Below are 17,283 nucleotides of genomic sequence, written 5' to 3'. Positions count from 1 at the left end.
TATCTTGATCAGCACACCATAAATGCATACCCATTAAACATAAATGTATACCATGAAAAAAGCCAAACATACAAATATTGTCCTCCAGAAAGCTTCCTAGGGGTCACTTGCTCCCTCTGGGCCTATATAAACAGATAAAATAATAATACATATTTAAGAAGCTGGTGAGAAAGTAGCATTACAATTTGCAGGTTCTCTCATGCAAAACGTGTGGGTTTCTTTTTCTAAACCTACATTTTCCTTTCTGCAGTGCTCACAGTGGGGCAGACAGTCCGCTCCTAGTGAGAAAACAGGAAAATCAGCTCATTAAAACCAAAGTAATTAAATGCTCAGGGAAAAAAAAAAGCAACACCTTCAGAGTTCTCTTACCATCTGATTCACTGCGAACTGGCTGCGATTCTTTCTTTTCTTGCTCTTCATCTGCATAAAGAAGTGTTAAAAGTTCTCGTTAATACTTGTTAATAGCAAAAGATCTCACTGAGAAGGGCCACCTGTGGCTTTTACACAAGGGAAAGGACAATGAGGACAGAATGGGGATGGCTGTCTCTGCTCCAGGCTCTGCCCATCCCAGCTTTATGGGATTTGCAGTGTTTGCACTGCTTCTGCCCACGGGGCTGTGCAGCGGTGCACTGTGCAGCAAATACACCCCATAGCCTGCAGGCAGCACACTCTGCATGGACAGCCCACCCATTCCATTCCCCTGCTTTAACAAAGGAATACTAAGGAGAGTATTCTCAAGGCTTCAATTCTGTGCCAGCTCCACACAGCCTGGGCATGAAGCTGGGCACCTGGATACAGGATTTGTTGAAAGCTCATCACTCTCACAACTTGCCCACAGTACTGGGAATTTTTCAAGGTGGGGGAGGACCTATCCCCAGGATGGTCTCACCGTTCCCAGCACCAACTCCAAACACTGAATGGAAGCTGTGCACCACCTCATTGAGAAGGGATCCATGCTACAGCAGCACACTCAGCAAACCCCAACACAAAAGCAAGCAAGCAAGCAGAGCCGAGATACAGGGGAAAAGTTTTTGGCCTGAAGGGTTGAATTGCGCAAAACTAACGGGCACAGCTCCTGCCATGAGGCATTATGAAATACAAAAAGCACCCAGCAAATGTGGTCCCTGCAGAAAGGCTGCTCAACCAGCCTGCTATATCAGCACCTCCCAGGTAGGCAGATGGGACAGAGGTGGACAATCCATTGTTATCTATGGGAAGCGCCTGGAAAATATCATGGAAACACCAGTGAGCTGGATCGCAGCCTGGAGCAATGCTATTTTGGGCATGGAGCAGCAGCTGGGATTGCTCTGAGTGCTGTGCAAGAGAGGAAGCAGGGCTGAGCAGCACAGGCTCGCGCTGGCAGCGCTGTTAATTAATTACCAGTGTTCTACACGCATCCATTCGTACCACGCATGCGCTCTGCCTGCACAACAGTGCTCTCTGCACGAGTTTGTGCCCTGAGGGGCAGAGGTCACCGGCTGTGCCGGCACCCATCACTGCTGCATGCCCTCGTGCATCCTGGTGCAAAGCCCTCATCCCTATCGGCTCCCAGACGTCTCCCAGAGAGGATATGGGACAGAAAGAGCAGCACACTCACCTGACCGCCTTGTGTCCGACTCCTCTGTATCTGATGAGAAAAAAGCTTTCTCATTATTGAGTAAAGACGATCGATGTTGGGTGAAAGCAGGATAAACAAGCTGCTCGTGGTATAACCCACACAAGTGGAAACCCACAGCCTCCTCGCCAATAACAAACGCTTCCTTCAATTCTTTCCCCGTCCATCCTGTTTTGCCACTTTTGCTGCCAACTGTTCAGCAGATTTATAGCCTCTGTGGACAACGGCTGTGGTGTACAAACATCTGCCCGCATTGTGTGCGTGAGGCCAATGCCACACGAGCTGCTGACCCCCATTACTGCAAAGCTCAGCACTGAGTGACTATGAAATGATGCACTCACATAAATACCATTCTGCTTTTCAACATTCAGTCACTGGCTTAACAGTTCTGTACAATAACTTGGAGACTACTCCCAAAGAGGGAAGGATAAAATTAAAAAAAAAAAGTGGTTTTAAACTGAATTTACATTTTCAAAAGAGAGAAAATAAGTAAACTGCAATATAATGCCCACCTGAGTCATCTTCTGAGCTGCTGCTGGAGCTGCTGCTGGGGCTGCCAGAGCCACTGCCGGAGCTGCCCTCTCCTGAACGACAGGAAGAATTAAAGAAAGCAGTGCCAAGAGTAAGTAAGAGATGCATTTAGAAGTTTAAATGCATTAATCTGGTGGGTGTTAGGTAACATGACACAGCAGGAAAAGCAGTGAGCCGTGCTCAGGCAGCAGAGATCAGCATCAGAGATCTGGGGTCGCTCAGAACCTTTGAAGGTGTGTGTGATGCTCAATTGACGTATGATGTCCCCAACAACCTGAGGCTGTCCTGGAGGTCCCTGCACCCCCACATTTCAGCCAGCCAAATTCTATGGTTTCCTGTGGGAGAGGCACCTACAGGTGTGTACAACCGTGCTGTGATCCCGGGCTGTGGATGTGCCATGCACACTTCTAATAAAAGTCTTCTTACAAATCTCAAAGTCATGCTCAGGAGGGGGTAGGAGGTTTCTGGTCCCACAGCTGCTCACCTGCTGGCAGCTCCTCCGCACAGCCCGTGCTCTCCTCACAAGAGGTCTCCAATTCTGCAAAAAAACAGCCAGGGGTTACACATGCATGAAAAAAAGGAACTTCTGTGCACATACAGTCAAAGCTCCCTCGCCTCCAACGTCACTTTTTATGCAGGCTCTGTGCAGAAAGAGCTGACTGAGCCACTGCCGTCTGTGTGACAACCTCCACCACTTCCTTGAGCACCAAAAATACAGCAGCTTGTATTGCTCTGAATCAAAGTGCAGCTGGGCTGGTCTGCAAGGCTGTGCAAAGGCACAGAGGGTATGCAGCCTTGCAGTGTGAGAGCAGAGGGCTGCAAGGATTGGAGGGAGGAGGAGGAACAGACAGATGGACGCCGACCCATGCACCCACCAGGTTGAGCATAGCAATCCACAGCTCCTGAAACCCAATGGACATGAAAAAATGGAAAGAAAACCAGGCTGACATTACGGAATCATGGAATCAGAGGGGCTGGAAAGGACCTCTGGGAATCATCAAGTCCAGCCTCCCTGCTGCAGCACGTTCCCCACAGCAGGCTGCACAGGAATGCATCCAGGTGGGTTTTCAACAGCCCCAGATGTGGCCACATCAGAGCAAAGGGGAGAACCTCCCTTAACCAGCTGGTCCCACTCTTTGTAATGCACCCAGGACACCATCAGCTTTCTTAGCCATGAGGGCACACCTTTGCAGAGCTCCTTTCCAGCAGTTCAGCCCCTAGCCTGTACTGATGCGAGCAGCTGTTCCTCCCCAGCTGTAGGACTCTACACTTGCACTTGTTGAGCCCCATCAGGTTCCTCCCCACCCAACTTACAGCCTGTCCAGGTCTCACTGGTGTGCCAGCCACCCCTCCCAGCCCCACATCGTCACTGTAAGAAGTGGCAATGAGGGACAATGGTTAGTGGGTATGGTGGTGACAGGTTGATGGGTGGACTTGATCATCTTAGATGGTCTTTTCCAATCCTAATTATTCTGTGATTCTGTAACTGCCAGCCAAGAAGAACTGCAGAGACACGCCAAGGACCAGCATCCCCTGTCCTCCATCCCGCCCCAGGGATCCCAACCTCAGCACACACACCTCAGCATTCAGAGCAGGCATTACATATCTAGCAGAACAAAAGCCCTCTCTCTATGATCACACACTGAATTTTCTGCACAAGGTCTCTGGCAGGACCAGCACTGCTGGTGGTGCTCACTGAGCGCTCCAGTGTGGATGCACAGAGGTTTGGCAGTCACCTACTGAACTGTCAATGCAAGGCCAATTCCTCTCCTGGCATTTTTGCACTATGCAGATAACAGGGAACGAATAAGTAACAAAGGAATATGAATTTCAAAACTAAGTATAATGTCTCAAAGATCCTACCCACGAAATTAAAGGATTGCATATTGACTTTTTTATAGGCAGTAGTCATAAAATGGTGCTTTTCAATCTGGAGAATGGGAATTTCTAACACCCAGCCCATGGAAGCCCTGTATTTCTCAAAGTTACTGTACCGTGCTCATCTGCAGAGAGGGATTCGATTCCACTGGAAGACAAAATGGGAAATGCATGAGAAGACCTGGCAATCCTTCACCACTTTTTCATCCAAGCCAAAGAATGTGAGGAAAGCAAGCAGGTTTTAAGGCAAGTTGAATAGTAATGACAGGGGGTGGTGCTTAAAAATGTATTTTCTTAAATATGCTGCTCATGGACTTCAGCTCTTGCCCTTGTCACAGTGCTGGGGACACCTGGCTCTGACAGAGGGGTTTCCATGAGGTCAAGCCTTGATCCCCAGCCCCTTTTTCTCTCAGGAAATGAAAGAAGTGAGCACGAACAGGAGACTAATCAACAGTCCTTGGTGGTTTTCAGGCCTTTGCTCCATGTTCAGGCATGGAAGAGCAGCAGGATGCAAACATTATTCATCTTCTTCAGCAAAGTACGAAGCTCAGACAGACCTGATGACCCAGAAGTGGCAAATGGCTCCCATCTGACCACCTGCTGGTGGCCCATAGCAAACCCAGGCATATCTTCATTGCCCTTTCTCTCCTGAGAAAGGAGATTTACTATTTCCAAATTTTAAGGACCAGATGTGGAAACCTTTCCATGGAGCTCCAGAAAGTCATCCCAGAATAACCATCAGTGAGCCAGCAGGTGACATCCATCTGTGCTTCACTTTGCAATCAGAAGCAAACACCCAGCACGTCTGCCTTCCCAGCAGCAAGAAAATAACCTTTACAACTTCAGGTTGAGAAGCAAGGAAGGGAGAAGGCAAAGAAATGTGAGCAAAACGGAGATGCTGCAGTTGGATGAGGAGTCTGGGCGAGAGTTCTGCTGGAATGGGAATTGTGATCACACTTGCATCTTGCAAAAACTACACTGAGAGCATCTGCAAGGCTGGGAAAACGCTGTGCAGCTTCGCTAAGTGCTGCCTCGCTAAACAAGGTTTGCCTGCAGTTGGCTGAAAGCCCTGCTTTGCACTCCTCATCAGCTGAAAAAACATGTGTTGAAGAAGAAGAAAAGAGTGGGAAAAGCAAAACAAAACCAGCCCTACTGTAACAGATTTTGTCTCACGATCAATTAATTACGGAATTACTCCGGGGAAGAAATGCAGTTGCAGCCTTGTCTCGTGTCACGTGAGAGCTGCGCGCTTCTGTTGCTCAGCCCTCCCCAAAGGAAAGCATAACAGCTTAACCACGTTTTGCAGGGAGAAGATAAACACTCTCCTCCCAGCGCCGTCACACAGCTGCTGCCAGCTTGGGAAACGGCCAGGGTACAGAAGGGCTGCTGGAGAATGGGGTCGGGGGCAAAACCCCACTGCGGGGAGCAGGGATGTGGAATGGTGACATGGAGCAGCAATGCAGAGCGGGAACGCTGTTGGCTCACTGAGCGCTTTTGTCTGCTGGAGGAGATGATGCTGGGGATGGCGGGCAGCAGCATGGCCGGGCCCTGGTCTGAGAAGGGGGGTACGGGGAGCAGGTGTAAGGCCGGGATCCTGCACCTCACGTTCCTGGGGGCTTCCTGGAAGGGTGGGAAGGACGACCTTGGGCTTGGACCTGAGCCAGCAAGGGGGAGGGAGACGTTATTGGGGTGCAGCGAATGGGGAGATGGAGAGTGGTGGGACGAAATGGGTGGGGATGGTGCTGGGAGGGGGGGTGAAGGAGACGGAGGATGCTGGGGGATGGAGGTGGAAGACGGAGAAGGGGAGCGTGCTGCGAGGGGGGGAGGGGTTGGGGTACCGGGGGGGATCGGGAGGGATGCAGGTGGGAATTGGGAGGGGCTGGGAGATCGGTCTGGGGGGTGGAGGGGGTGTTGTTGGGAAAGGATTGAGGGCGCGGGAGGGTCGGAGAGGTGCGGGTGGGGGGTGGGGACGGCGGGAGGACGCACGGCCGGCTGGGGGGGGAACGAGGGATGCTGGGGAGGGGCCGCGGGGCGGGAGGACCCATCTCCGGGTCCGTGGGGCGCCGGGTCCCGCTCACCTGTCGGGCTCCGGGCAGCGGCGGGCCATCGCGGCGGGAGCAGCCGGGCGGCGGGAGCGAAGTAAAGCACCACCCCCGGGGTGAGCGGGGGGGCCGGGGGGGGGGCGGGCCGGGCCGGGCAGAAGGATCGCTCCGCCCCGCAGCGTATGGCTGCCCTTGTGTCCTGTGTCCCCGGTTATGGGGGCTGGGGGGAGATCAGGAAGATGCCCGGAGGGAGCGGGTAAAGGAAGGAAAACGTGAGCGGGAGCTCACCGCTATGAGCCGAGCGCTGGCGGCAGGCAGCGCTCCTTGCGTGCTGGGGGAAACGAGAAGCGCCGGCGTGCCGCGATCTGCCTCCGCAGGAGATGCTGGCAGAGCTGCTAATAAAGGAGAAGCATAAGAAAAGGCAATAGGAGAAGAAAAAAAAAAAAAAAAAAAAAAGAAAGAAAAAAAAGATAAAGCCTAAAACAAGCCAAAACTTGCAGACGCGCAGCAGGGAAGTGGTGATGAAAACAGGATGAATCGAGGTGCTGCACAAGAAGTGCTCCCGGAGCACCTGGGCTGCCCTGTGTGCGGGGAGCACCGCACAGCCGCCTGTCTGCTGTGATGGCCACCGCCCGCACTGATGCAGTTCTGCGTTGCCCCACCAGGGCCGGCGGTCCCCATATCTGCAGACCTGCAGGTGCACTCAGACACACCCTGTGACAAACCCCATCCCTTGGCCTTCCCCAGACCCAGCAGCCCCAGATCCAGGGCTCCTGTTGCTGTCCCAAGGTCATATTGACGCCTCCAGGCCACCAGGATCCTCCCAGCAGAGCTTCCAGCAGCACTTCTAGCCCCGACCCAGGGCACACCGTCATGCTCTTGTTTCAGTAACCCAAACGCAACACCTCCAGATGCCCTCCTCTGCCAGCAGCGCTGGGGATAAGATCTGGGTGCTGGCTGGCAGTAGTCTGCTTTCAGGACTTCCTCTCACTGGTAACATGCTGCAACAGTCTGCCCATGCAAGATGTAGATAAGTCTATAAGCTTTATCAGTAAAACTCCCTCTGAAGAGTGTTATGAGTGCCCTTGGAGTGCTCACTTTCCACATTCTGCCATCAGAAGGACGAATGGAGCTAGCTTCCAGAGCTGCTCCGGGGTTTAATGGGGAGTGTTATTGCCCTCGAGAGGCTCTGTGATGCTGGAAAATCCCAAATACATGTACAGAGGTTGCAGGAACAAGCTGGAGGGCCTGGGCTGAAAAGCTGTGCTGAAATAAAATCCATTTCATGCAAAACTCTGGAGAAGCGACACACAGGAGTCGGATGAGGAAGAAAGAAGGCTGTGTTACTGCAGGAAATCCCCTGGCAGGGAGCACCGCTGAAAGGAGGCAGAAAAGGCTTGGTCCCCACGTGCAGGAGCAAAGAGCAATGACGTTTGTTGTAACACTAAATACTAAACATACCCTAAATAAAGGGTAAATAAGAAAGACAAGCAAGGCAGAAGAAATGAGAAACCACCAACAACTGCACAATGCAGAGAGTTCGGGCTTGTGGTTCTGTGTTTCCCACGAAGGCTGCAGGCTAGATGTAAAAGCACAGAGTTTCTCTTAAAGCCAAACTGTAGGATGGTGTGGGCACATCCTGTTTGCAGACCCAGAGACATGTGGGGCATGGCTGGTGTGGGGCCACCTGGTACCCAAAGAGCTTTGCCTGGGGGGGCTGAGAAATGCTCCCTGAGAGCAAGCAGTGACTTGTGGCACAGAGCTTCACATCTCCAAAGTGTGGCTATCATGCTGTGTCCCTGCTTTAGGTATTTTCAATGCTCATATCAACAGCTGCTTCCTCTTGACTCTGCATAAGCTGCTGGCATCGGCTCCTCTGCCACAGGATCAAAGCTCAGCACAGAAGTTCAGAGCAATCTGAAAGCAGCAGTGCTTACCTCCAGGCACAGCTTGGATGGCCTTATGTGACTGTGACATTGGGACACCCTTTTCTCTGTGTTGCCCCACCTCCTCTCCTGCACCGTCCCTTGTTCTCCTCCATTGCAGATGCACAAAGGTTTCTGCCGTACAGCTTGGACAGGAGCAAGAGCAGCACTGGTGCTCCTGGCGTTGCCCCTGGCTGCTGTTTGCAGCTGTCTGTTATTTTCCTGACTTTTCCCAGACACACCAAAGTGAAGAAATACGTATAAACATCCTGATAATGATGCCAACACAAAATATTCACAAATCACCCCAGGGCAGGCCCAGCCTGGCACACATTGCTTACAGCCTCACAGAGCAGCCAGATCACTTCTCCAACACCAGCTTCTGGTTCAAAACACCCCAATCAAAACAACTCCACAGAGGCTCAGTCCCCAAAAGCGACTGCTGTTTCAGCAACCCTTTGCCAGTTGGAGCTGGAGTCACACTGTAGTGAAGCCTGCAGTCAGTTCCAGGAGCAGAAGCACCTCAGTACAACAGCGTGTTTGTTCCTGTACAGGATTGTGAACATTCATGCAAAGGGGGAGAACTCACTGGGATGTATTGAGAGTATTTGAATGCATTTGAATGTATTTGAATGCATTCACATATTCATACAGGCAGTTGTGAAAGCGTCCTGTGCCAAACTTAAAATGTGGGCTTTATTGTTCGCTAGGGATAATGTGTTGTACTGTACTGCTCAGTGCCTTCCATCAGAAAATTAAGGTCTTTTCATTCGAATGACAAACGTGGCACATCATCTGCATGGGATCCCTCTGCAGCCAGCTTAAGCTGAGAATCAGCTGCGCTGGAACTGCAGAGACAGCATCTGGTCAGTCCTCCATGGCCTGAGACTCTTCCTTATCCATACCTACACTTAATGCCCCTGTTAGCATCCGGCTCTGTAACCGTGTCAGTAGCTTTGCCCAAGCCCTGGCCATCCCATTTCTCATTGCTGTAAAATTAGATTTCTCCTCTCCAGCTCTCGCTTGATCTTTAAGTTAAACAAGCTTCTCCAAGACCATTACTTATTGATAGAAGCATAATTCAGTCCTCCTCCTGAAAGGCAGGGATCAATTTGAATGCTGAAAGCTTCCAACACCTCTTGGTTCCAAGTGCCCTAACCAAACCCTATAGCTTGATGCCAGGCTGGGCACAACCATAACAAATAGTCCTGGATTTTCACCCAAAAAATACTCCTGTAATAATTGGCGAATGGATAGCAGCACTTTCATCTGCCTGCTGCATAATTTCCAATTGCCTAATTGTATGCAGGCATCTGTCCATCACACAGCCATGGGCTGCTTCTAATTTCCACCCCCTTCTCCAAAGACAGGCCTTGGTCTTGCACACACATCACTGGCTGCGACCCAGTGCTGTCACTTAGAGCAGAAATCACAACCAGCTGTTGTGGAGGGGAGGCATGGAGGGGAAAAGGCTGGAGACACATTGCTGAGGGTCCTGGGACACAGGAACCAGTGAACGCCTGTCATTACATCACTGCATTTTCTGGATATTTGCTGTTCTCCCTCCCTGCAGCTCCTGGCACACACCGTATCCTCGCCCATTGCAGAGCCGCGCTCCACATCCCATCTCTTTTTGCCATTTGGGGGCAGTGTACGAGCAGAAGTGTCTCCGCTCGGAGTGTCGGCGTTCCCAGGGCTGTCCGAATGTTACCAAAAAGACTTTAAGTGCTGTGCTGAACCATCCGTACAGCTGAACGCCAAAAAGCACAGCCTTCCTGCCCCAGAGCCAGGCAGGGCAGCGTGGGACACGAGGACTTAGCCTGAGAGCATTTTCTCCCTTCTTAAACCACTGCTCAAAGCAGACACAGCTGCGGATGCAATGCACTACAATGGGGTTTTCCATTTTAGAGTACTGACTTTAGTGGCACTGATGGCAACAGCAATCCTCTCTCTATGTACAGGGGAAGCAGCTTGAGCCATAGGACACAGTGGGACAAGGAGGGCAACTCACTGCAGCTTCTCCACAGATGTGGTGCACCAAAGCTACAAACATTTAATATCTACATGCCCGTGCCATCACTGCCCCTGATGCCATGCATGGCACAAGGTGAGATCAGAATCTCTGCACACAGCACCTTGCAGTGTGCTTCTCTCCAGAGCAAAACAACGATGCATTTTCCGTACTTTTATCCCAACTTTTCAGAATCTAAATGTCAACCATCCCAGATGGGATCGAATTAATAAATCCAGTGTGTGCGGAGCGCTGGGGTCAGTTCGGAGGCGGAGGAAGATGACAAATCAGCTATTATGGCTCCTGAGGACCCAGACTCCACATTTCCCAAGCCTCTGCCATCTGACCCCCACCATGTGGGTGCCTCGCACAGCCCCACGGGCTCACAGCTGACCCACGGGGACGCACAGCACCAGGGGCTCCGCGGGGCCCTTTCCTGTTGGCGAGCATCCCGCAGCGCCGCCTGCGCACAAAGGATTCAACTCTGCGGTAAAAATAGCAGTTTCAGCCCGCCCCATCCAGCTGCCCTCTGTGATGCTGAGCCTCTGCCCTGCCCTGAACAGCAGCCTCAATTTCCATGCTGCAGTTTTCACGGTTCACATCCAGTGGCAGTGTGGGGATGTGCAATGTTTCCTGCACTGGCGGGATGATCTGGGCTGGGCATGTCCTCCCACACCCCTCCCTCTCCCCCCCTGCTGAAATAAGTGGTGTTTTTCTTTCCTTTTTCTTCTTTGTTAAACATCCTATTGACCTGGTGATGCCCTGACTTGCCTCATTTTGAAGGTGTATTGCATTTATAGCCAGCAAAAACTCCTCACAAAAGGGCTGCATCAGGGTGAGAGAAGCTCCGTTTAAAAAAAGCATCTTCATGCAGAATGGAAGGGAAAAAAGGGAAATAGTTTCCAGTGGGATGGCATTCCTTTGCCATGGTGAGGGCTCACAGTGATGCCATCCTTGGTGGGGTTCCACGGGGGCACCCAAAATCCCCAAATCATAGAATCCTAGGATGGCCTGGGTTGCAAAGGACCACAATGCTCATCCAGTCCCAACCCCCTGCTGTGTGCAGGTCACCAACCAGCAGCCCAGGCTGCCCAGAGCCACATCCAGCCTGGCCTTGAATGCCTGCAGGGATGGGGCATCCACAGCCTCCTTGGGCAACCTATTCCAGTGCCTCACCACCCTCTGGGTGAAAAACTTCCTCCTCATATCCAACCTAAACCTCCCTTGCCTCAGTTTAAAATCATTCCCAACCATCATGCTGGGGATGCAGTCAGAGGACCGGGATCATCCCTGCATGCTGGGCTCCAGCACACAGACATGGTTTCACCTCCTGTGCTCGTGGTGACCCCGGGATGTGTGTGCCCTGTGATTCATGTTGTGTGGGTGGCAGAGGGACTGCGCCGAGAGGAGGAGGAATGGGAAAGAATCCGCTGCTATATTTAACCACAAATAATAGGAAGAGGCTGAGCTTTGGAGCTAAGTTGTAAATAACAGTGAGATGAAATCATCTCAGAAATTCATGACTGTATCACTGCAGCCCCTGGAGAACCGGTGTGACTAACGAGAGCTGCGGTCGGGGAAAATGTTGCCCCCTGTTTAAAAATATCATGATTTTTTTTCATTCTTCCAGAGCATGGCAGCAATCCTTCCTGCTCTGACAAAAGGTGCTTTATGGGCCTTGAGCTGTTGCTGCGTTTTAACACATTTCAGCATTTCTGCACTACACCGAGCAGCAGCATACCAGCTGCCAGCGCATGGACAGTGCTGGGATCCAGGGGTTGTCAGCAGAAATTAACATTGTTAATCAACAAACAGCCACGCAACAAATCCTGCTTGTCCTGTGAGCTACCTTTTAGATAAGCATTAGGTGTGGAGGCACTCATTACTTGCAACACCAGAAGACTCAGCCAAAACCCAGTGAATGAATGGGATCCTCTCCAACGTGAGCATGGTTCAAGTCCCAGTTGCAGTGAAGAAGAATGCTTAGATCCTACCCATCACTTCATTTCTGAGAACACCCAGAGTCATTAAGCAGAAGAGAATACCTCGTGTGGGAAGGACTGGTGGCCATGCATGCTTGCTCGAGCCTCCCTCACTCACTTTCTCTTTTTTTAATAGTCTAGAAGAAAATATCTGCTGGCAGTAGAGATTTCTGAGCTGTGAGGTAATGACATACACATGCAGAGTCATCTTCTTGTTTCCGAAGCCTATTGCAGTTACAGATGTGCTGAGAAGTATGCAGTAATAGAGCTCAGCTCTGTGGTTTTAATTCAAGCAATTCAGAGCTCACCCCAGCTGAGCAGGGATCGAAGCAGGCCATGCTGGGCATTTCCATCAGCTCCTGCTTTTGCAGAACTTTTAACAACTACTTATTCTTCACTTTGCCAAATTGGTTTGAGTGTTGTGAAGTCCTTCAAGGGTCTGTTTCCATCTCAGATCTGTGTTGTCATCCAGCACTGTGCATCCCTCCTTGGAGCTACAGGATTATTTCTGCTGCAAACTGCTGTGCAATGGGCCCTGCCAAAAGGAAACTTCTTTGTTGTGCTTCTTCCTTATTACTTTCCCCATTTTTGGAGGAAATGTAAAAGAAAGGGCAAGGCTGATATGAAGTATCATTCTACCAAGGGCAGTGCAGGTAGCAGGCTTTGTGAGGACGGGCTTAGAGTTACACAAATGCTGATGGCCGCCAGGAAAATGAAGCCCTCTACAAAGTAACTATTTGGCCAGGTCAGCTCTTTGGCGCCAGTTGGAAGTCAAGCCTTTAATAACTGCTGCTCCAAGGGATTGACGGATTTCTGCAGGGGGCAATTGCAGGATCGATGACTGCACAGTCCTTGCAAAGCTGGGGAGAGGCAGCTTTGGCTCCTTCCAGAAATGCTGAGACTCCAGTGGGCCTCACATCTTGCAAGACACACATGATACATCTGTGTATAAGCCAAAAATTCTCACAGCCAAACCTACACCATGCTTTCTGCTGGGAAACATTGGCCATGGCAATAAGCTCTTGCTCTCCAGCCCTCTATTTCTGGATGTTTTCCCAGAAACCGGGGTTCTTCTTCCCTGGTCCCAGCGTGCACATTGCTCACCCAGGATCACAACCAAGGTTTATTTGGGTTTGTTTTTTGAGATCTGCAGAGGCCACAGTTGCAAGAAGTTGGAGATGCATTAGTGGGTGTCCAACGAACAGAAGGCATGTTAAATGCAGACGTCCAACTGATGGGTTGATGGTTGGACTTGATCTTAGATGATCTTTTCTAACTATAATGATTCTGTAATTCTATGACTGAGACAGCACCGGTGCACAGGGACACTTGCTATTTTTGATAGCTGCTTGCATTGATCTGCCAGAAGCTTTTGGTGCTCTGGATCATTATTTATGAAGCTCTGAGCTGCTGAATGTGAGCTCTAATACAGATGCCATCCCCTGGCTCTAGGCTTGCTTGTTTAAGAGAACTTCAGGATCCTGGCCCTAAGCAGCTCTCCCCAAGCTGCGGCACATCTGCCTGCACAGCTGGCAGCCCCGCTGCCTCCATCCCTACTTTGCCTACCCAGAGCTGCTGGTCCTCAGCCACGTCCTGAGACAGGGGGCTCACCAAAATGTTGGCTTTCCTGAGCCATCAGCAGGCCTTAATATTTCATGATGCTCTGACACCGAAGATGCAGCTGATCAGAAAGGCTGTTAAAATGCAGCACTTTATTAATGCTTCGCACTGTGCAATGCTGGTTACTCACCGCCGTGTTTGCCATAAAGATCCCATCAGTGATTCTCCAGGGCCCCGTGCATGGCAGAGAGCTGTGCCCACCTGGGCTTCCAGCTCCAGCACTGCTCCGCTGTAAGAAATGCCCAAAGAAACAAAACAGAAGGAAATTCTGCAAATGAGATCCCTGAAGATGGTAGGAAGAAATGGTTTCTCGATTACTGCATGAATCGCTGCAGCCTCTGCCCATTGCTCCATGTTGCACAGAACCTTTTTTTACCTCTTTCCTCCTGAATGCTGTAAAATCTGCAGCAGATACAACATGTATGAGGTTACCCAAATACAAGGATGACAGCAGGAGCATTGCTCATAGCTAGCAGAAGTGAAGTCACTGCAGGTCAAGTAAACAGGGCAAAGGAAACCAGTCCAGCACCCAGGACCGTGACGCCGGTGGTTCCACTGCTGCCTATCAGATTTGGCTTGGTCACCCAGAGGGAAGCTGAGCAGAAAAGCACTGATCGTGTTGTGCCATGCTCCACGTGAGTAAGTTTTTCCATGAGCAGAGCAGAGCCCACTCTCCTCTCCTGCTTGCCTGAGGAGTTTTGCAGATGAGCTGATGGGAATCAGCAAACAAGACAGACAAGTGTGTGGGATTGTTGTGGGACCACAATGAAGAGATGAGTCAGCCCCTAGCACCGATCACTGTGAGGTGACACAGGGCCCTCCTGGCCTTGCACCAATAGAAGCTATAATAGCAGGAGTGAAAAACCAACAGAAAGGAAGCCCAAACAGCTCGCCCACCTGGACCTTGCACATGCAGTCAGCTTCAAAGTTCTCTGTTGTAAGCGGTGAAATCAATGGTGGGCTCTGCACCTGGCACTTCTCCTCCCATGGGATGCTCAAGGTTTGGGTACTGCTGATTCCCACGTCCTTTAGTACTGCTCTTCCCAACATCTGTGGGCATCACTCATTCTTGTGCCCTTCTCCAAATCCTCAGGTTCAGCCCCATGTCTTCAAGTAGAACTCAGCCCCAAATCCTTGGGTTCATCCACGCTACTGCTCATCCCCATGTCCTGCGGCTCAGATTATCCCCACTCAAAGGAGGACCCGTTCCATTTTGGAACACGCTGACCACGAGGTGCAGGCAGTGGGATGGCTCCGCTGCTAACTCCAGAAGGAGCTGCTGCGCGGCTGCCACAACACCTCTGGCCCTCTGCCCCATCCTCTCCGCCGCCGCCACCCCATTAGCCCGTGAACCGCCGCCAAATGGCCCATCAATTTTTCATCAGGAATCAAACCTGATAAAACCCAGCCGTGCCGCCGGGCCGGGCTGCCGACCCCAGACCTCGAGGTGCGCTCGGAGACCCGCGGGGTTGGTTGCGGGGATGGCGGGCGGACGGGGCGCGCCGTGCGGGGCTCCGTGCGGGACCGCCGGGGGTTGCGCGGGGCCGGGATGCGGCGGGGCGGGGGCCGGGCCGGGGGCTGCGGGGCGCGCCTGGCTGCCGCGGGCGCGGTGGTTGGCGCGGAGGCTGGCGGCTCTGCTCGTGCTGCTGGCCCTGCTGGCCGCCGGCTGCCTGCTTCACCGCAGGGCTTGCCCCGCGCCCCGGCCCCGCCGGAACGGCCCTCCCCGGCCCCGCCAGCACGGCCCCGCGGCCCCGCAGGGTGAGCTGAGGGAAGAGCGGGGCGCGGAGCAGGGGCTGCCGCCGCTACCCAGCTACGAGAAGGTGAAGCATCTGCCCAGCTATGAGGAGGCGCAGCGCTGCCCCAGCCGCCAAACCCGGGACGGGAATGGGGAAGGCTGCGTGTGCGGCTGAGCACCCGCGTACGGGAGGGATGCAGCGGTCCCTGCAGTGCCGGCATCCCCGGGAGAGATGCTGGATGCGATGGGATGGGGGACAAAATGGGATACTGGACATGATGGGACACTGACCACAAAGGGATGCTGGGTGCTATGGGATGCTGCATTGGTAGTTCCCAGGAGGGATGCAATGCTGGACACTGAGGGCCCCAGGATGGTCAGGACTCAAGAAAAGCCCCCCCCTGCTGGGGACACGCCATTCGCTGGGTGCAACTGGAGGACATTGGAGTCTGCAGCACGACAGGCCTGCGGGACACCAGACTTCCCTACCGAGATGAGCAGCCCCGGAGCTGCTGCTTGCCTCCCTGCTGCGGGCTGGACAAGAAAAGGGCTGAGTTGCCCAGCTCTCTTTTGCAGTGGCTGCCCAGAGTGAGCAGGACGAGCAGAGAGCCTGCACAAAGGAAGGTGGCAGCCAGGGACAACGCGTATGTTGGAGGAAGCTGACTTGGGGACATCACCTCTTGCATGATGACATCATTAAGGTACAATGATGTGAAGGAAAGGGCTGTCTGCAGCTCAGACAGTGCCCAGATCACAATGTCATCAGCACAACACCGCGAGCTCAGCCTGCCAGAGCCATCATGCCACAAGGGTGGGAGCAGCAGGCAGGAGCAGCAGGATCTGCAGCCTATTCCACAACCCTCAGCATTTGTACAGAGCCTTTCATTTCTCATCAAGGCAAATGGAGGAAAACAACCTCCACTGCTTGCTAATAAAATCCTGGCACCCTCTGGCAGCGTGCTCTTTATTTCCCTGAGGCAGCTGGAATTGAGGTGAGGCCTTTTTTGTATTTTTCGGGGGACAGGGAGCCTAACAAGTGTGCAAAGCCCCAAGGAACATGAAGAAAAACCTGTTCTTACAAATCAGCACTGGTCCCATGTGAGCAGTGCAAGGCTTCAGGATCAGGAATTTGGTAGGAGCCTCACAAGAGAACAGGATGACTACAGACAGTCTTCCTAAATGAATGAGACATTAAGTTTCTCATGACGCTTTTCCAATAGCTACAAGATGGCCACAGACAGAATGATCAAAACAGCCAAAATTCAGAGAAAGCAGACCTTACCCTGCATAACTTTCTCACATGGAGCTTTTTGGGTGATGTTAACACAGTGCTTGTGTGAGGATGGCTGAGAGAATGTCCATCTTCACAACAAACAGGCAAACCCCAAGGAACACATGCTGCTGTCCCATTTCCCCATCCTGACTAGCAGGGCCAGAGATAAGGCTGGTTCCTTCAGAGCTTGCCCTGCTTTTCCCCTCATTTTCCCTTCTATTTCAAGGTGCTACCACCAACACTTACTAAGAATTCTACATTAAAAAGCTGCAGTAATTCTCACCCCACCCTCCTATACCCTCAGCTTTACCTTTTCCAAGCCTGGTCCCACAGCTGTGCTCGCAGGGTTGGTGTGCACATGTGCCACCAGTGGAATCAGCCACTGGCTTCACACCCAACATGCAACCTCAACATCCAGAATGCTCCGAGCTTCCAATCCACCAGAAAAAGGGCAGGAAAACAGGTTCAGCCTCCTGTGCACAATGAATAACTTTTGTGAGTCCAGCTGGATAACTTGATGTTCCAACCCCAGAACACCAAGGCCAGCACACACACAAGCCTTTTGCCAGGTCATGGGTAATGGGTATCTAACAGTGCTTTCAGCTGACCCCAAGGAAAGCAAGACTGAGTTGAGTTTCAGAACTTGGTATCACCACTAGGCTGGTCTTTAA

General features: G+C 52.0%; 1 protein-coding gene across 4 annotated transcripts in view; it reads right to left on the bottom strand.

The window, feature by feature from the left end:
• Positions 1–17,082, bottom strand: part of LOC128082453 (caspase recruitment domain-containing protein 8-like) — a 33,710-nt gene extending 16,628 nt beyond the window's left edge. For 3 of the 4 annotated variants that reach the window (XR_008207681.1, XR_008207682.1, XM_052686600.1), the window contains exons 1-8: positions 16,923–17,082; positions 4,141–4,172; positions 2,631–2,684; positions 2,128–2,199; positions 1,598–1,627; positions 370–420; positions 235–278; positions 73–122 (exon numbers count right to left, since the gene is read on the bottom strand). Coding sequence is in view for 2 of the 4 variants with exons in the window: in XM_052686600.1 (XP_052542560.1) it covers positions 73–122; positions 235–278; positions 370–420; positions 1,598–1,627; positions 2,128–2,199; positions 2,631–2,684; positions 4,141–4,172; positions 16,923–16,972 (383 nt within the window). In the remaining 2 variants the exon portion in view is untranslated. Of the gene's footprint in view, positions 1–72; positions 123–234; positions 279–369; positions 421–1,597; positions 1,628–2,127; positions 2,200–2,630; positions 2,685–4,140; positions 4,173–6,102; positions 6,188–16,922 lie in introns of those variants that run through there. The other variant, XM_052686601.1, reaches the window with a different exon arrangement.
• Positions 17,083–17,283: the final 201 nt, after the last annotated feature.

This window comes from Tympanuchus pallidicinctus, unplaced genomic scaffold (assembly GCF_026119805.1).
Source record: "Tympanuchus pallidicinctus isolate F22 unplaced genomic scaffold, pur_lepc_1.0 scaffold22, whole genome shotgun sequence".
NCBI classification, from domain to species: domain Eukaryota; kingdom Metazoa; phylum Chordata; class Aves; order Galliformes; family Phasianidae; genus Tympanuchus; species Tympanuchus pallidicinctus.
The sequence above is the reverse complement of the archived record's forward strand: the minus strand, read 5'-3'. Positions and strand labels throughout refer to the sequence as shown.